Raw genomic sequence first — 17,731 nt, 5'->3', positions numbered from 1 at the left:
AACACCGCCCCCCTCTCATGTTATTTGGTGTTATGTTAAGAAATGTTACCATGACCATGAGAAGTAACGTGAGAATCAACAAATCAGAAACCATTATCTCACTTTCTCTCTAACTCTCTTTGTATCTCTTAACATGTTATAACATTTACACAACATTTCCTACATAAATCAAATGGTGTTAAAGATGACATGACATATAAGTTGGCAAATTTTAGATATGATAACATGTCTTAACATGTTGCCCACACCCACCAGCCTTATGTATTTCACATTTGTCCATTGTTTTTTAATTTATTTTTGTAGGGTTTAATCGGTCATTTGGTCATCTGGAGATCCATTTTCGCTTAATCAATGTTGACTTTTAAAAGTCTCAAATTTCCTACTCCTCGTTCTCGGGTGTTGCTATTCGCACGCATTGACCTAAAAATTTACCACATAATCTGACACCAAGTAATCATTATTACTTTATTATATTATAGTTTTCTCTTTTCTAATTACTGATATACCGATATATTTATTATTTACAAAACAAACCTTTAACTTTTGAATTTTACTTTAAACATTTTAGATTGAAACACATATATAACTTCAAGAAATTTTTTTGTCGATTGTTTTTTTTTTTCAAATAAATTATCAATACTAACTAGTCATAATATTTATATTTAGAAGGTTTATTGAAAAATAATATTTTTATTTTCTTTTGGATGTATACATATGTTTTAAAAAAAACAATAATTTCTTAAAAAAAATCCATAGTTAAGACATACAAATATATTAAATTTATATATTTTTATGATCTATTTTAGGCTAGATATAGTTTATGAACGGCTTCGGTATAACATATTGATAGTTTCTTATTTTATTTAAATGATAATTTGTAGTCGTAACGTAACTTAAAGTTAAAAATGATAAAGTGTAACTTTTATATAAACAGAAAGGTCACGCAACAACAGTGAGTAACTTTTTAGGAAAACAGTTTTCTTTAAGCCAACTAGGGTCCCGTGATGTTTTTATTGTTAATTTTTTGGCCGGTTGCCAATTCTAATAAAATCATAATTAAATTTAGTTTAATTAATCAAACCGAACACCAAACCGAAAATAAAATTTTTAACACGATAATTTAATAAATTTCGTTAATAGTTTTAAAATAATGTAAACGGGGGAATGATCCCTGCGTTGCGGGTGTTGGAAATTGTCTGATTTCCTTCAATTTCTTATGTTCCCTTTTCTTTAGATATTATTGCCTCGATAAACAGTGAAATAGTTGAGAATTTATATAAATTAAAGGGCTAAAAGAAGATATTAAAATAAAACATGGATATAACTTGAAACATTTACACCACTTAGGGGGCTAATAAGAGATTAAAATAAAACGTCAAAATATAACTTCATATCAATTCATTTATTAAAATCTTAAAAACCCAAACTTTTTAACATTTAATCCTCTATAAAATGAGCATAAACACGGACATTTGGGAAGAATTATTTAACATTTAGATACCTACAGTTTGTTTAAAAGATTTCAAGTTCTTATAAAAGTTAAAAAATCAAACCGATATTTAGTTTAAAAGTTAAAAAACGAATAAAACAAAAACAAAAAACAACAATTAACTTCAAAGATGTATTAGAGCCTAATCATCAGTCGTGCTCTATGAGGGTATCCCGAAGCTACTCTGACAATCAACTTAGTCTCCAAAATAGAGATGGACATGTGAGTTGGTAGGTCATCATGCTTTCAGATTTGGCATGGTGCGGAAGAAAATATTCGTTATATCTTATACTATAATATAAAACATATTAGTCATATCTTCAATTTTAAGAGGTATATGTTACAAAGCTTTTTGTATAAATCAATTATACATAAATAATTCATTTATATTTGCCAATAGTTGGCTTGAATTAAGGAAAGTAATTAAAAAATTCAATTTGGAGAAAAATGAAATTTAAAATATTAAACTTATATATAAAAATTTATTTATATTTTTGAAACTAGACACAGATATTAATATAAGGTATAAACATAAATTTTTTATTTAAAAGTGATAACTTTTTTTATTACATAATAGATAATAATAAAATATAGTAATTATTTTTCTATAAAAAACTATTCGTCAAAAAATCTATTTATCGTCCTCGTTTTGCGCGGACATATGTCTAGTTATAATGATATAACTTAGTTAGGTATGTGTTGGTTTTGTTTATTTTACATTTTGGTAAATAACTGTAAATTTAAAATTTAAAATATTAAATGATATATTAATTAAAATTTTGTTAGATACTACAAAGTATTTTATTTTTAATTAAATAAAAACCCTTTGGATAATACAATTTTTAATTGTTAAGCTTTTACTAAATAAAATTATTAATAATGGTAAAGTCTAATAGAAACTATAAAATATAAAAGGTTTAAGTTAAAAGCTTGATATATTTTAAGGGGGTAAATAAAATAATCAATTGTGATTTTAGACGGTCATATTAGACGTTTGAAAGCTTCGGTTTTTATGCAAAAACAAGTCTCGTCACAGGCCTATTTTGACTTTTAGACTTGGGGTGCCTTTAGAATCGCCCCTCGTTCTCCTCCTTCCTCAGTCTCAATTCTCAATCTAATTATCTTCATATTCTTTACAAAACCCTCCTTCGCAAAGCAAATACATCTTCATATTCTTTACAAAACCCTCCTTCGCAAAGCAAAATCCCTTGAGATATGAAAGTTTTCTAAATATTAAGGACCTGAGACAAGGTAACATAACCTAACTCTTTTTTCTATCAGATACTTTTTCAACAGGCAACAGCAACCTTTGCATCATTAGCAATTACCACGTTCATCTGGCCATAGTTATCTATTCTTAGCTGTTGGATTTGCTTCAGGGTACCAATCATGGAACTAGTAAAAACGTATTGTAAACATTCGCAACCATATATAGAGACTGTTGTTAGCTTTGGAAACTCAAATAATGTCTATCTTACTCTTCGATATATACCTGAGAAAAGGTAGCCACTCCAAATCAACTTGTCTTAAGTTTGGAAGATTCACAACGATTCTTGATGCATCAAAACGAGTACTGTTTGTCCCTTTCAAAGCTTCAAATACCCCCTCTACCAAATCACAACTCTTTATATGACTTTTTCCAGGTTTTACAGATGGATGGAAAAATAATCCTTTGATCAGATATAACATATATCAACTTGAACAACTGTTGTGTAGAGAAACTGTTTGATGAAATGCTTGAAAGAACTCAATGATGTTTTTCAAACATATCTTAATCAACGTGGCCCACATTTAATAAAAAAAATTTATTATGTGACATTTTATTTAATTGCATGGCTTTATTAACCGGTTAAAGCAATAGTTTGTTCCCACAAAAATAAATTAAATCAAATAAAATAAATTAAATGATCGAATAAATACCTTGCGTCATTTTCCCTATTATTTACTCAAAAAAAAAAAAAAAAATCCAAACGCCGTGTTTTCAGTCGCGGGCACCCCTGATTTTTATTTTTCATTCTATTCAGGCTCTGTTAGACATCGTGAAGACATGAACGCTGAAAAATCAGCCACTTATGAATTGATTTCCCTCCAAATCGGAAAGAAATTAGCAATCTCCATCTCAAAACTCGCATAAAATCATCCATGTACGGCAGCATATCCTTCTCTCTGCAGCATAGGGCTTCATTTTGAGCATTCTTAGTACCCGTAATCCCGTTTGAAGGTTTTCTTTCAAGTTATACTCATCAAGGAACGTCATTTAAAGGTTATCATCTCTCTACCTTTAGTTTTCTTTATCTTAATGTGTTCCATTTAGTGCGTATTCTTCTTTGTGTGCTATGCTATAATATCATGTAATCGTAGCTGTGTCTGTGTAGTTTTCAATTTTGTGTCATGTTCATAAATTACACAGATTATAATTAGTGATTATGTAAAGGTTAATGATGGTAGCTTTTTGCCTTCCAATCTATTGATAATATGGAATGGAGCACATAACATGTATACCTGCTAATCACACACAAACCAGTAAAAACCCAATACCTTCAGCTCCCTCTGTAGCTTTTATATATAGTATTATATAGTTTAGCCACATTAACTTTTCCCCAACTACAATCTTTAATCAAATTCTCTACCTGTAATTGCCACATAACAAAATAAAAGTCAAAAGACTTTGATATGTTTTTTAGTTCAGTTAGTATCTCTTTATTATGATAAAAACTATAAGTTTTGACTAGATAATGTTGAATATATTGAATTCTATGAATTTTGTGTTGTATGGGTATTTTTGTAATTGTTAAGTATTTTCATTCCATTCATTTCTGTTTTTGTACATAACCAAGAAAAAGGTATATTGTAACCTAACATCAAACTCCCCATATTTTTTGTTACTTTCAACTCTTGAGAAATTGTTACGTTTCTCTTGCTTATTTCAGTTTTTTGTTACTAATGAATTGGTTACAAAACCTGGATTAGTCCAATCAGCAGCCTTAAGTAAAGATTTCTATATTTGAGTTGTTTATTTGTGTACATGTAAGTTAAATTCAGACTATGATCTTGATGTATTTGCTAATTAAGTAGTGGGTACTGTTTTCTTGTATGATTCAATAAGGTTAATCTAGCTGCTAATTGTTTTTATATGCTAAAAATTAGTATGAATTTGATTTTGGTAAAAGTGCAATATGATTATGTACTATTATTTGATGATATATGTGTTGATTTTTAGAAAGTTTAACAATTCATTACAAAAGCTTCATATTCAGATCCACCAACAGAAGTTTATAGATCGAAGGTGGTGAAAGCACACACAAAGCATGCTGACAACTCAAATGTCATTTCCAATTTCATCAGCTAAACAAAATCAGGTCAAAAGAATAGTCTTTTCTAAGCTTCCTTCTACTTTAAATCTTATATTCATTTTGTATTTGTTTCTTATTCTTGTTGTTAGATAGGCGTGTTTGGAATCCAAGATTCCTCCTTTATTAAAACCCCTTCCATTAGACAAAAGGTAAACATACATTCCTACCATTCAACCCTTTATTTGTTTTCAATTTTCTTGTTTTTTTCTCTTTGATGCCAAACTGAGTCCTTTATAAATACAAATCAATTTTCTTGTTTTTTCAATTGTTTGTTATAACATTCTGCTTGTTTTCTCATTTTAATCACTATTAAAATACATTCGAATGTTAGTTGTTGCCTTTGTTTCCTCTCTTAAATTCATGATTTTGAGACTTTACACAGGAAATTTGGCATGTTGTCAAGTGTTCCAAGAATCAAATTTCTCGACAGCTCATCAAGTTGAATGATGTGGACAGGTAAGCAAGCTACTTCTTTGTTTTCTTTATTTTGATTTATGATTAATTACCAAACCACCCTTTTCGAAATCTTAATGAACCATTTTTCCCCTTTTAACTATTTACCAAGTTTTTCTGTCATCAAGATCTATACAACAGTTTTGAAATTATCTTTTATTCCTGCCATTTGTCATCATGCATTTTTCTTTGTAATATTAAATAATCTATTGAGACATATATTGCAGAAAAGTTTGTTGTTTTAAGGATTTTGATTGTTGAGGTTAAAGTTTTATAAACAAATATTGCAGAAAAGTTGCCAAAAAGCCAAGTAAGACAGAACACCACTTATGGAATAAGAGGGATTCTGCTGCATCTGGCCAAAAGGCATTGAATCTTGTTCGGATTGTAAGTGCTTATTATTATTATTATTATTATTTTTTATTGTTATTAAAGTTATTAAATTTGTGAATTTACTTATAGGTTTGTGGTTTGCCAAATGAGAAAGAAGCTGTTTATGGTGAACTTGATAAATGGACAGCTTGGGAGTCAGAATTCCCAGTGATTGCAGTTGCCAAAGCTCTTAATATCCTTAAACAACGCAAACAATGGAAACGAGTCATTCAAGTATGTTCTCAACATATATATTTATATATATTTTTTAAAAAGCTTCCAAACACATGGCATTGTACAGGTGGCGAAATGGATGTTTGGGAAAGGTCAAGGGATGACAATGGGAACATTTGACACCCTTCTACACGCATTTGATATGGAGAAAAGGGTAGATGAAGCAGAGTCATTTTGGAACATGATTTTGCATACACATGAAAGATCAATCTCAAAAAGGTTGTTTTCAAGAATCATATCCATTTATGCTCATCATAACATGCCCCAAAATATTATAGAGGTAAACAATTCCTGTTGCTTTCCAACATACATACAACTTAAATTATTGTGTAAGTTGTAGTAAAGTTTAATCTCTTGTAAATAATGAATCAGGTGTTTGCAGACATGGAGGAACTTGGAGTGAAACCAGATGAGGACACCACAAGGAAAGTTGCGCGTGCTTTTCAAATAGTGGGTGAAAAGGAAAAACAACAATTAGTCCTTAAAAAATACTTAAGTCAATGGAAATACATTCATTTTAAAGGTGAACGAGTTAGGGTTAGAAGATACACATCAGATGAATAGAATCTATAACAACTCATTGTGTAGCACCAATACAGACATAACAGGTTGTACTGTGTTTGTCTGACATGTGACATGGGACTCTGACTAATGTTAGTTGGACAAAAGTTACATTTTTTTGTCCTACTCAGAAAAGGTGGGACATGGTCTTGTTGTTAGATCTTTCATATGTGGAAAAGACAAAAATGCCCTCGTTATAACTCATCCCACTTGTATATAATTGGAAATAACCCTTGGATCCATTGTATTGTATGTTATCCATGTTTACAATAATAGTTTGTACCTTGTAACAAAAATGTCTTCTCTGATTTTTTTTAAGAAAAAAAATCGTTTTTAAACTTTTACCAAATTAATGTAGTACACAATCAACAAAATACCATTCTCAATTTCTCATACATTAATACATAATATAATGTTTCTTATTTCCCCACACGATCTATAAACCATATAAACAAATTCCAATATTATTGCACTCAAAATAATATGTAAATAGCTCAGTGAATTTTTCATACAAGGAGGTGACTGCTTTCCACATCTTAAAAGCTACACAAAAATTTGCTATCAACAAGTGTAGAAAAAATTGGCAAGCCGACAACTTTCAAAACAAAAATGTGCAATCCACCGACTCAAGGGGCCCCACAGAAGTGCATTTTAGAACATTTTTCTAGCTTTTGAGATTTGTAACATGAGTTACTATTGCAAGAAATACCTTTTATCCATGCTAGCAATGTATTTACCACTGTTAACATTTTGTGTGTGTGTGTATTCACTATTATTACGACTATAAAACATCTGCCATTTGTTTTAACAGCGAGACAACATCGGCTGATGAACTTAAGAGATATCTAGCACTGGATCGCTTTCTTTTGACTGAACAAGAGAAGTAATTATTACTATTGAGATCAAGAATTGATGGTGTGGCATCTTTTTTGTCCCCATTGCTAATATGTTTGCTGTTGGAAGGTGGAAACGGATGAGATTTTTTATGTCCTGTGGACCCGTTTCGATCCGAAGATGATCCGTTGACCGGGGTCGATAAACTTGACCTCACCGGAGTAGGTGGCTCTGGCTCAAAAAATGTGTAAAGATCTTCATCCTAATACAATAAGGATTTAGATAGATTATAGAGATAGTGAGTTGTATGTATATGATAGTATTTTGGTTAGATGGAAAGGTATATATATTTACCTTGGGGAGGAAATGTCCCACACATAGAACATAGTCGATTGGTTCCCTTGTGTCTTTATAATGTATCACTTGTCCTAAAATACGTTTAATTCCTGCACCCTAAAAAGGATTGGAGAAAATCGGATCACATGATAAAGTTGCAAATTTTTGTCTCACGCAAAAAAGCAGGAAGGAATCCCTCTTGATCTGTTGTATGTGAAAAAGACGTGTATACCCTTCTCATCCTCACCATCAAACATAGCCCTAAAAAGCTTGTTCAGTCTGTCATTTCCTATCAAGTGTAACAAAATGCATTTTGTTACATGGGACGAGACTAGAAAAGTTTTCTAGGGCTATTTTCAATGATGAGGAGAGCATTTATGTCTTTTTGCAGAGTCGAGAGATCCCGAGCAAGTCCTTTTGACATCGGTCCCAGTCCAATGCACATCAAATACAGTATGGCATGTCACATGGGATGGGACATGCCCATGGGATATATATATATATATATATATATATATATATATATATATATATATATATATATAAAGAAGTAGAAAGGGAAACCTTGGTGACTCCAGTGGTGCGAACCTCAACGGACCTGCCACCCTGAACAACTTCTACGGATGCATTTGATATGGGTCCTGTACAAAGGTGCTGCAACATGTCTTTAGCTTGAAGCCTTCCAAACTCGATATCTGTAGCCCATAATTAAAGTGAAAATCGAATTAATCTAAAAACATATAATATATATATATATATATATATATATATATATATATATATATATATATATATATAAAGGAAATATAAATTGACGACGATAATAACCTAACCTGCATACTTATAATTCCAAACCAATGATGTCTCACGAAGCTCAAACTGAGATCGAGGAGTTCTCTCGGTGAAATACTCAAACACGTGCTGAAATCAACATATCATAAAGTCTCCCAAGGATATGATTTCAATCGATTATTATTGTAATTGTATAATCATATTCAACACACACTAAATATTTATAAACAGTTTAAATTTTAGACAAAAGTGTTTAGGGTTTGTGGCACATGCTCATGATGATATCGAAAAGGGGAAATGTTGGCTGAATGGACTGACCTTGACACTATCAACCCAATCCATGTGTACTTGAGGCATGTTTCTTGTCCATTTTTTATTGGGTGTTCTTAAAAAAACTCCATGTTCAGCAGCTAACCATATGTTTAATTCTCCAAAGTTCTGCATATTCATCAAATAAAACACCAACATTTTATTTGCTAATGATATGGGATGCCTATTTCTCGCATTTAATTAGACCTGACAATTCGTGTATTCGTGTCATGAAAACGTGTCAGCCACAAATTTGACACGATATGATTACACAATGAGAAATAAGCTTTATCTCAATTTTTAAGATGTATTCGTGTCGTGTCGTGTATCTCACAGATTCGTGTCTTCGTGTCTGAAATTGTTAGGTCTACATTTAATACCTTATCAAGGACAGAATGATGGCTTCCACTTAAGATGACTACTGTGGTCTTTGGATCATCACAAAGTCTCTTTAAAGCTTCTTTTGCTTCAGGGTGTAGTCTGGGTTCCATTTCTTTGAATTGATCGAATTGTCTACCCGTATCCATAGGTTCAGTCAGTGTTGAATTAAACCCCTATGAAGTTGAAAGTATACAAACTAATTTTAGAACAACATTTTGTTTTTTTTTGTTTTTTTTTTTGTATTTAATTTAAAGGGAGAGAATACCAAAATGAGTAAACGGTTGTTCGAATCCAAATATCGGTCAACTGCTTCATTTGTTTCAAGTAGAGGTGGAATTTGTCTAATCCTCAATTGAGCTTCCACAATTGTATCATTCAATTCACTACACATCAAGACAATAAATAAACCACATGCTTACATTTACATTTATTTAATTCATAAAAAAATAAAGTGAATTGATAATATTTGGTAAACAAATAAGATGCATACCTAACAAATGTTTCAGCCCATTCTTGGGATGTATGACTAGTGACATGGACAAAGTTATGGTGGTGTCTTTTTTCCCTTTCCTCAGCAGGCATATTTAGAGCATAACCAATTGAAGAAGCTACTTCTGTAATGTTCCATGGATTTACCAAAATTGCCCCTGCACCTAGAGATTGTGCTGCTCCTGCAAACTATGTGTATGAAACATACAAATTACTACTTCATCCATTCCATGAAAATTGTAATGTTTAATAACTATGCACTTACTTTTTTTTTTGGAAAAATAGAGAAAAGAATACTAACAATGTACTTTTACCTTTTTTTTTTTTTTTTTTTTTTTTTTTTTTTCAGTTTACCCACTTGACTATTTTTTTTGTAGTGATTGAATAATTAGGAATAAATACCTCACTTAAGATTAGAACGCCTTTCTTTGAAGCTTGACAAGCTACAAATTCATAACTCACAAGATTCATTCCATCCCTTAATGATGTAATAAGAGCCACATCTATGTAAAAAAAAAAAAAGAAAATTGTATATCACTTTATCCACCAATTCGAGAAAATATGATTGTGTTAGGTAGCAAAAAAGACTTGTTAATTGAGATTTTTAAAGGGAGAAAGAAGCATAGTTTAGCATCTATGAGTAAAGTACAAGTGCATAACATAGGGTTAAAATGCAAGAAAGAGCAAACTACTTTCAATTATTTGTGTGCTATAGTATCCTACTTCCATTTCAAAATGCCAACTAAATACGAATAAATTTGTACAATACCCTAATAAGGAAAAAAAAATTGAAAGTATAAAGCTATAATTGGGTAGCTTTTCAAAGTACAATATGTTAATAAGAAAAAAAAGGAAATACAATGTTGTCATAGAAAGAAATAAAAGTACGTTATTTCTTGCATTCAAACAGCATAACACATGATTTGGTAGGGGTTAAAGCATACCTGTAATGGCGTATAATGCACATAATCCATGAAAGTCAAGAGAGCGATCCTGTATAAAGAAAAGGAATCACAGATTTCAAGGCTAAAAAATCATGGGATATTATTCTATTGATGCATCTACAAGAAGAGAAGAATCTTTCACACAAGCATTATCTTGTATTTTGTAGTTTAATTAACCTTTTTCTCCCATTTGCATGAGTGTACTCTTATTATTATTGCTCCCAAAGGTATGAGGGATCAAATACAAATTATTCAAGTTTTAAGATATTTCTTGATAATATAATAATCAATGATTATACATTGAATCAATATCTTGTGGTTTAACTCAAGATTCAACAAGATGTTTTTCAATTAAAAGAAAAGACAAACCAAATGATGAATCGGGACAGTTGTAAGGCTCCCAAATCTTCCATTAATTCTTCCAACAATTTCATGAACTTGACATGTGAGCTTTTGATCTGTTAATCCACAAAGAACAAAAATAGAAATAACACGAGTTTCATGCTTCGATAATTGATCCATTTTTGATAAAGGAAAAAAGAAATAGCAACATACTTTTATTTATTTGAGTATCATAGCATCCTACTTTCATTTCTTTCCAGTACAGCAATATAATTTCAATCTTTTTATTATTAAGGCATTGTAATAAATAAACAAATAATAAATAAACAAATAAACAAAAGTATGTTGTTATTTCTTGCATTTAACCCTTAAAATGATTGAAAGCATACACTCGGGAACATCGGTTCTTGTTGGCACTGCAATCTGAAGCAACACCACTTTGTCATGCCAATCCGGATTTTCTTCCAAGAATTTTTCAAATGCCAAAATCTTTTGTGGAATTCCCTTAATCATGTCAAGGCGATCGACTCCTAACATTACCTTCATATAAAAAAAACCAATGAAAAATGCCAAGATATGCATGTTCATACCCTGAAAAGAAACTTTTAGTTTTTTTGTAGTGTAACAAATTATTGAAAATTTGAAAATTCCATATTGTATTGCATCCCTTGAAAAAGATTTGTTTTGGTAGTGCATACACAGGTAGATTATGATTTACCTTTCGACCAGCAAATCTCTCCTCCAATTCTTTTATATGTTCTTTGATTTGAGGAAGTTGAATTGCTCGTATAAACCTACCAGGATCTATCCCAATAGGAAACTGTGCTTTCAAAAACCAATATATGAATCTGAATCAGTAGCTGCTTCAAGATTCTAAGTTTTTGTGCTCATAAAACATAACAAAATATACATAAGTGAATATATATATATATATATATATATATATATATATATATATATAAACGAAAGATGATCAAGTAATTTACCGCAGCAACACGAGTAAGTTTCCCTTGATCCTCCACTCCATCAGGAGTACCCTCAAGGCCAAGAATTCGAGTACATGCACTCACAAAGTGCCTTGCATAATCATAAGTGTGGAAGCTGACATATATATAGCACATGTTAGCATCAATACTATCTCCGTTAGGCATAAGACTGACAATTTGTCCATACACTGTCTGTCCCGTCCAAAACAGACGTGTGTCCCATCCAAGATAGACTCCAGGACGGGACAGACAGACAGTCTGCCATCTGTCCAAGGACAGGACACGGGACAGGGCAGACTTTTTGCCCATGCCAGATAGTCTGCCCAAAAGGCAGACTGTCTGTTCTGAGTTGTCTGCCCAGAGTGGGCAGACAAGCAGATAGTGTTTTGGCCTTTGGGTCGTCTTCCCGCCAGACTGTCTAGGACATAGTGTAACAAACATAGCCTTAGGGATGAAAGTAGTGATTGAGTCTGAAAGATTTATGGAACAAATTTTAGAATGTAAGTCTTTACCCAACAAGATCGGCTACAAGAACGGCTCGTAGCAGCTCAGATCGGGAAGGGAGTGTTCTCTGAATCTCGGAGGAAGGAAACGGTGTGTGTAGAAACCAACCAACTTTCATCTTATTATTACGTTCTTTCAAATATTTAGGTAGAAACATCAAATGGTAATCATGACACCAAATGACATCCCCTTCTATATAATGCTCACTCACCACATCAGCAAACAACTGATTAGCTTTCTTGTAAGCATCAAATTGAGATTGAAAACTACGAGTAGTAGCAAGACGATCCTCTTGTGGGAGACCAAGGTAATGGAAGAGAGGCCATAAGATATTATTACAATATCCGTTGTAATACAGATTAACAAGATCTTCGTCAAGAAAAACCGGGACACACCTCTGCATACCAACAATTGCTAGAGTAACAACCTTGTTTTTTTTTCTTCAAAATATTAACACATCTTCTTTAAACATGAATAAATGGAAGAATAGCAACGTGCTTTAATTTATTTGCGTGTTATAGCATCATACTTCCATTTCTTTCTATTACAACATTCTAATTTAGTTTTTCTCTTATATCATTGTACTTTTGGTTTTTTTTTCTTCTTATTAAGGCATTGAATTTTTAAAAATTTACTCACAAAAGTAGGATGCTATAAACGTTGCGATTTTCTTCATTTAACCGTTTATATATACACAATCTATAATAGAAAGAAATGAGAGTAGGATGCTATGAAGGTTGTTTTTTTTAACCCTTTATAAATAAATATACATACAGTCAACCTTGTCAGCTAATGCTTTGGTGAGTGATTTCTTCCCGATTTCATCAGTTACATTTACTCCAGCCCATCCGATCCATCTTGTTTCAAATTCGGTTATACCTTTATCAAAGCTTTCCCCCCTTTAGAATCTTTTCAAATATAAACATAAGGAAAACACTTTATCTAGATAGCACTTAATTTGGTTATTTTAACGGTGTTTAGAAAAGAAATAATAATATGTTACTATTTACTGCAATTTTCCCTGATAATCACCATTAGTTAAAAAAAAAAAAAACTCACCTAAAAGTGCACTGACTAAACCCCCAACACTCATTTCAAGTTGCCATGATGCATCACCCTTTCTAGTGGCAGAAACAGGTAGACGATTTGCTACTACTAATAAACGTTGACTGTTTGTTGGAGGGCGAATTCGTAATTCTTCATCAGGATGGGTCCCTGTTGAAAATATTTTGCGATTCCCAATCGTATTGTTATTGTTATTATTACTACTACTATTATCATTTCCATGAAAATCATCAGTTTGAGTACTCCTGGAAGATTTTCTTAACTCTCTTTCCTTCAACAGTCTTTCGAGTCTTGTTCTAAGTATAGCTGATGTGTTTTTGTAATCATCTGCATGCATATCTGATTTTTGTAACTCATCCTGCAATTCATGTTGAAATTTAGTTACTCATTCTAGTCATTGTAAATCATGGTTTAAGAGAAGCAATTGTAATCTAGTTTAAGAACCAAATTTTCATCAAACAATGCAAGGAATTTAACACTCCAAAAGGGAATAGAATGATTTCTAGTTGGAAAATACAAGACTCAAACCATGCTTCAATAACTTAGTCCCCTTGACATTAAGTTTTAAATTTTGAGTATTGAAAATTTGGCATAATAAATAATTTGGACTGATTCTTATTGTCATCGGAGACAACTGATAATAACTGTTTGCTTTTATAAAATTTGGACACAACTATTTGTTATGTTCTTTTAAGCTAGCAAACTTATTAGTGAAAGGAATCTGAATACCCTCCATACACATGCAAGGTTTTACTTTATAATTAAATAAAATAAATTTGAGCTTTGATCAAATGATTATAATGTTGAGGTTCAACTATAAAAAGCTCCTTTATTTTGAATTCCTCTTTGTTTAAGTAAAGAAAGAGAGTCTCCATTAAGTTCATTAAATCGTGACTCCATTAAGGTTCAATTCATTAAGACCTGTTTGAGAAAGTAAAATTGAGGATAAAAAACAAACACAAGCATGTTTTTGGGGGAAATTATTACCAAAAGAGAACAAGAGAATAACTAGAGTAAAGAAAATCCTACTCACACTGAATCATTTTGTGAAATGTCGTATAAGATTCATGAAAAGAATGCAGTTTTTTCATCGTTGAAACAATTGATTTCAAATTGAGCTTAAGATTTTATAAAACTCAAATCAACAAAAATCCATCGAAAACTGAAGTAGGTTTACGTAGAAATTGACGAAACACGAGCACGAATTAGAGAAAAACAAGTAAGGGTTCACGTCTTACCAAATCGTGTTGCAGAATGCCGATCTCTTCACACGATCTAATGTTCTTCATCTTTTTATCAAGAAAATCAAAACCTAAAACGTTTCTTGTTATTTATACAGAGAATTTGTATCCATCTAGATAGAGAGTGATGAGGAAACATGAAGATGGCGTTGGGCGAAAGGTGGGTGTTCTGTGGTTGGAAGATTCGACGCTGAAGTGTGTATTGGCGGTGATATGATGTAAATGTTTCGAAGATAATGGGAGAAACAAGAAAAATGAGAGAGAGAAGATTTTCTGGGCTACAGCTATGGTATGGTATCGGTTGGGGATTTTATACTTCTCACGACGCAGCTTTTAAGCCATGCATAAATGCTAACGCAGAGGAAAAGGGAATTTCCCCTTAATGGCATAAAATAGTAAAATATAGGATATGATATGAGTTTAGAGTAGATTCTAAAAGGAAAATGATTTGAAAAGGTAACAAGGTTGTAACAATACTATTAATGTTTTTTTTAGTATAAAAATACCGATTAACTAAAAAATTTATATCAAAAGATATCATCTAATATCATGTTTTGTTCTTATTATTATTATTATTATTATTATTATTATTATTATTATTATTTTAAAATGAACTTCTCTAACAAGGGTTTTCGGGCTAGCTTTCGCGTACCGATTAATTCCCGCTGCAAACATGAGACTTTGTCTTATGCCTTGGAGCCACTGCAAGCGAACCTTCATGGCCACAAGGGCTGAGTGGTACCAGACTGCTAGGTTTTGTTCTTATCTTACCTCATGGTAATCCGATATTTTAGTTAATGGTTGACTTGGCATTATACTTGACATGTAGATTGCTTAGTTGGCATAACATTAGGATATTTTCAGTTATATAACTCATTTTTAATGAAACGAACTAGGTCAAGAATCTCCTCCTCTGTGAACGACTTCTTCCCTCTTCTTTCATGGCTTCTTTTTCTTCCTTCAAACCCATGATCTCCAAGTCAAGCACCAGCATTTCCAAATCAAAGAGAACACTTGTAACATCCCAAAAATACCGAGTACAATTTTCATTTTAAATAAGTCAAAATCATTCATTCATTATCCCAAAACATCATAGTACAATCATAAACAATCAAGTCGGAATAAATCTCCAGGTGTAACGTCCCAAAAGTAAGACGAAAAAATTTCAATTTTTTAATAACTAAAACGATTATCCAAAACATCATCATTAAACCATAGTAAAACAGTATGTATCAAATACATTAGAAAACATCAGAGTAATAATATAATGTGGAGCAAACTGGTGTGTGCACTGCAATCATCTTAGGCTCTTCCCTTTCGAACAATAGTACCTGAAACATAAACAGAAAACTGTAAGCACAAAGCTTAGTGAGTTCCCTAGAATACTACATACCATACATATCAACATATATTAGGCCCCTGCCTGGCATCGGTCCCCGCTCGCCAACGAGCCCCGCTCGATCTACAAATCTGTTAGTAATTGGGCCCCGCCCGGTATACATATACTCATACAACAGATAAACACATAACACATGAAATAATCACAAAGATAAATAACATACATAATGGTCATTGGTCCCCGATCGGTAAGCATACAAGCACATAACACATACAAGAGTCAAGCAGACATCTAGCATCCTAACATAAACAATCATGGGATGGCATTGGTGTCACACCGCCAAACCGAGACGACGGAAACATTCGAGGGTGCAAGACGTCATGTATAGTATCACAACAATTGTATAATAGCAATCAAAGCAACAACAACCATAGTATTGAAAATATAGTAGTTACATTCGTGTTCGTAGTACTGTTTGTATAACACCAAAATATATAGCAAAATGAAAGACGAGTCTTGCATAAGCTCCGTCTTCCCAAAACCTATATGAATGTACCTGCCTACTGGTTCCCTGGGAATACAAGTTATTTTGGGAAGAGAGTATCAACATTTAAGTTGGTGAGTTCATAAGCATTTAGTATTTAGAAATCTTTCTTTGTTTCATGAAAATGTTAGTGTGTTTCTCCATGTAAAATCCAATATTTTCTATTGTAATGCCCTGTTCTGAATTATTCATTTATGGAATTTTAGAAGCCAAGGATAGGGGCGTTTCAGTCCTTTATGAGTCTTAGAGCAGTTATTTGAGAAGGTTTCGGGCCGGGGTGTGTTGCTAGAAGCGTGGGGCTTCTCGCCACCTTTCCGTGGATATAAAGTTCATCGGAAACGGATCTAGAACGAAGGAGTTATGACACTTTGAAGATATTGGCAATAATGGACCTTATGGAGAAAAGTTCGTATGGAAGACCATGCATGCAATTTGGAACGCGCGGGGTACACCCAGCGTAATGGAGCAAGTGATCGCGGGTGCGAGGAGGCGTACGCCCAACGTACGCTCAACGTACGCTCAGAGTCTTAAAACCCTATTTTGAGGGTGTGCCACTATATAAGGAACACAATGGCTCTAACCCTAGACCCTTTATCAGCCTCCCCAACTTCAGAGAAACCCTAGAATGCCCCTACCCTTCATTTTGTGAGATCTTGACCTTGGGAGGCTTAGTTTGGTGGTTTAAAGCTTGGAAGCAAAAAGAAGAAGAGTGGAAAGGAGGAACCTTGGAGGCTAGAGCTTATATATATATATATATATATATATATATATATATATATATATATATATATATATATATATATATATATATGAGATAACATCATCTTCTGGAACACTTTGAAAGTATAAAGCTCACAACTTTACTTAAGGGTGCTTAGATCTAGTATGGTTTATTTGTTGGTACAAAGGTGAAAGCTTTATGGCTTAAATCCAATTTCCAGACCAAGGGTTGCCTCCCTTGGTGCTAAATGACTCCCTAGAACAGAAAGTTGATATCTTGATGGTCCAAATGAGTTCATGCATGAGTTAAGACCTTTTTCCGTGGAAATAGATTATGGTTTTTGGAGTTGGAGCTTATGAGAGTCATGGAAGCCATAAAGTAAGCAACTTTATGGTTTAAGACATAAAATAAGACCTGGATCTGAGTTTGTAGCCTCTGAATC

At 32.5% G+C, this 17,731-nt stretch overlaps 2 protein-coding genes across 5 annotated transcripts; one reads left to right on the top strand and one right to left on the bottom strand.

The window, feature by feature from the left end:
• Positions 1-2,519: 2,519 nt before the first annotated feature.
• On the top strand, positions 2,520-6,704 carry LOC145102310 (pentatricopeptide repeat-containing protein At4g18975, chloroplastic-like). 4 transcript variants are annotated; one of them, XM_079039714.1, is made up of 9 exons: positions 2,520-2,740; positions 3,514-3,752; positions 4,747-4,848; positions 4,932-4,991; positions 5,225-5,298; positions 5,586-5,682; positions 5,758-5,901; positions 5,969-6,181; positions 6,284-6,455. In XM_079039714.1, exons 3-9 carry the CDS (start codon positions 4,798-4,800, stop codon positions 6,302-6,304), a joined length of 660 nt encoding a protein of 219 aa, XP_078895840.1. In that variant the 5' UTR covers positions 2,520-2,740; positions 3,514-3,752; positions 4,747-4,797; the 3' UTR covers positions 6,305-6,455. The 4 variants fall into 4 exon arrangements, with proteins under 4 accessions (XP_078895840.1, XP_078895823.1, XP_078895828.1 ...); XM_079039697.1 differs by having other exon boundaries at positions 2,523-2,740; positions 6,274-6,704; XM_079039702.1 differs by having other exon boundaries at positions 2,523-2,740; positions 4,735-4,848; positions 6,274-6,704.
• Positions 6,705-6,913: 209 nt separating this feature from the next.
• Positions 6,914-14,960, bottom strand: LOC145102298 (alpha,alpha-trehalose-phosphate synthase [UDP-forming] 1-like). The gene is made up of 18 exons (XM_079039686.1): positions 14,683-14,960; positions 13,439-13,802; positions 13,161-13,258; positions 12,388-12,776; positions 11,876-11,990; positions 11,608-11,709; positions 11,279-11,429; positions 10,917-11,005; positions 10,548-10,596; positions 10,006-10,106; positions 9,605-9,792; positions 9,380-9,497; positions 9,114-9,287; positions 8,743-8,862; positions 8,466-8,553; positions 8,197-8,327; positions 7,651-7,749; positions 6,914-7,558 (listed from the first exon to the last, which is right to left on the bottom strand). Exons 1-18 carry the CDS (start codon positions 14,731-14,733, stop codon positions 7,244-7,246), a joined length of 2,742 nt encoding a protein of 913 aa, XP_078895812.1. The 5' UTR covers positions 14,734-14,960; the 3' UTR covers positions 6,914-7,243.
• Positions 14,961-17,731: the final 2,771 nt, after the last annotated feature.

This window comes from Lactuca serriola, chromosome 1 (genome assembly GCF_051521515.1).
Source record: "Lactuca serriola cultivar US96UC23 chromosome 1, Lser_US96UC23_V15, whole genome shotgun sequence".
In the NCBI taxonomy this organism is placed as follows: domain Eukaryota; kingdom Viridiplantae; phylum Streptophyta; class Magnoliopsida; order Asterales; family Asteraceae; genus Lactuca; species Lactuca serriola.
This window is presented reverse-complemented; position numbering and strand designations above follow the sequence as displayed.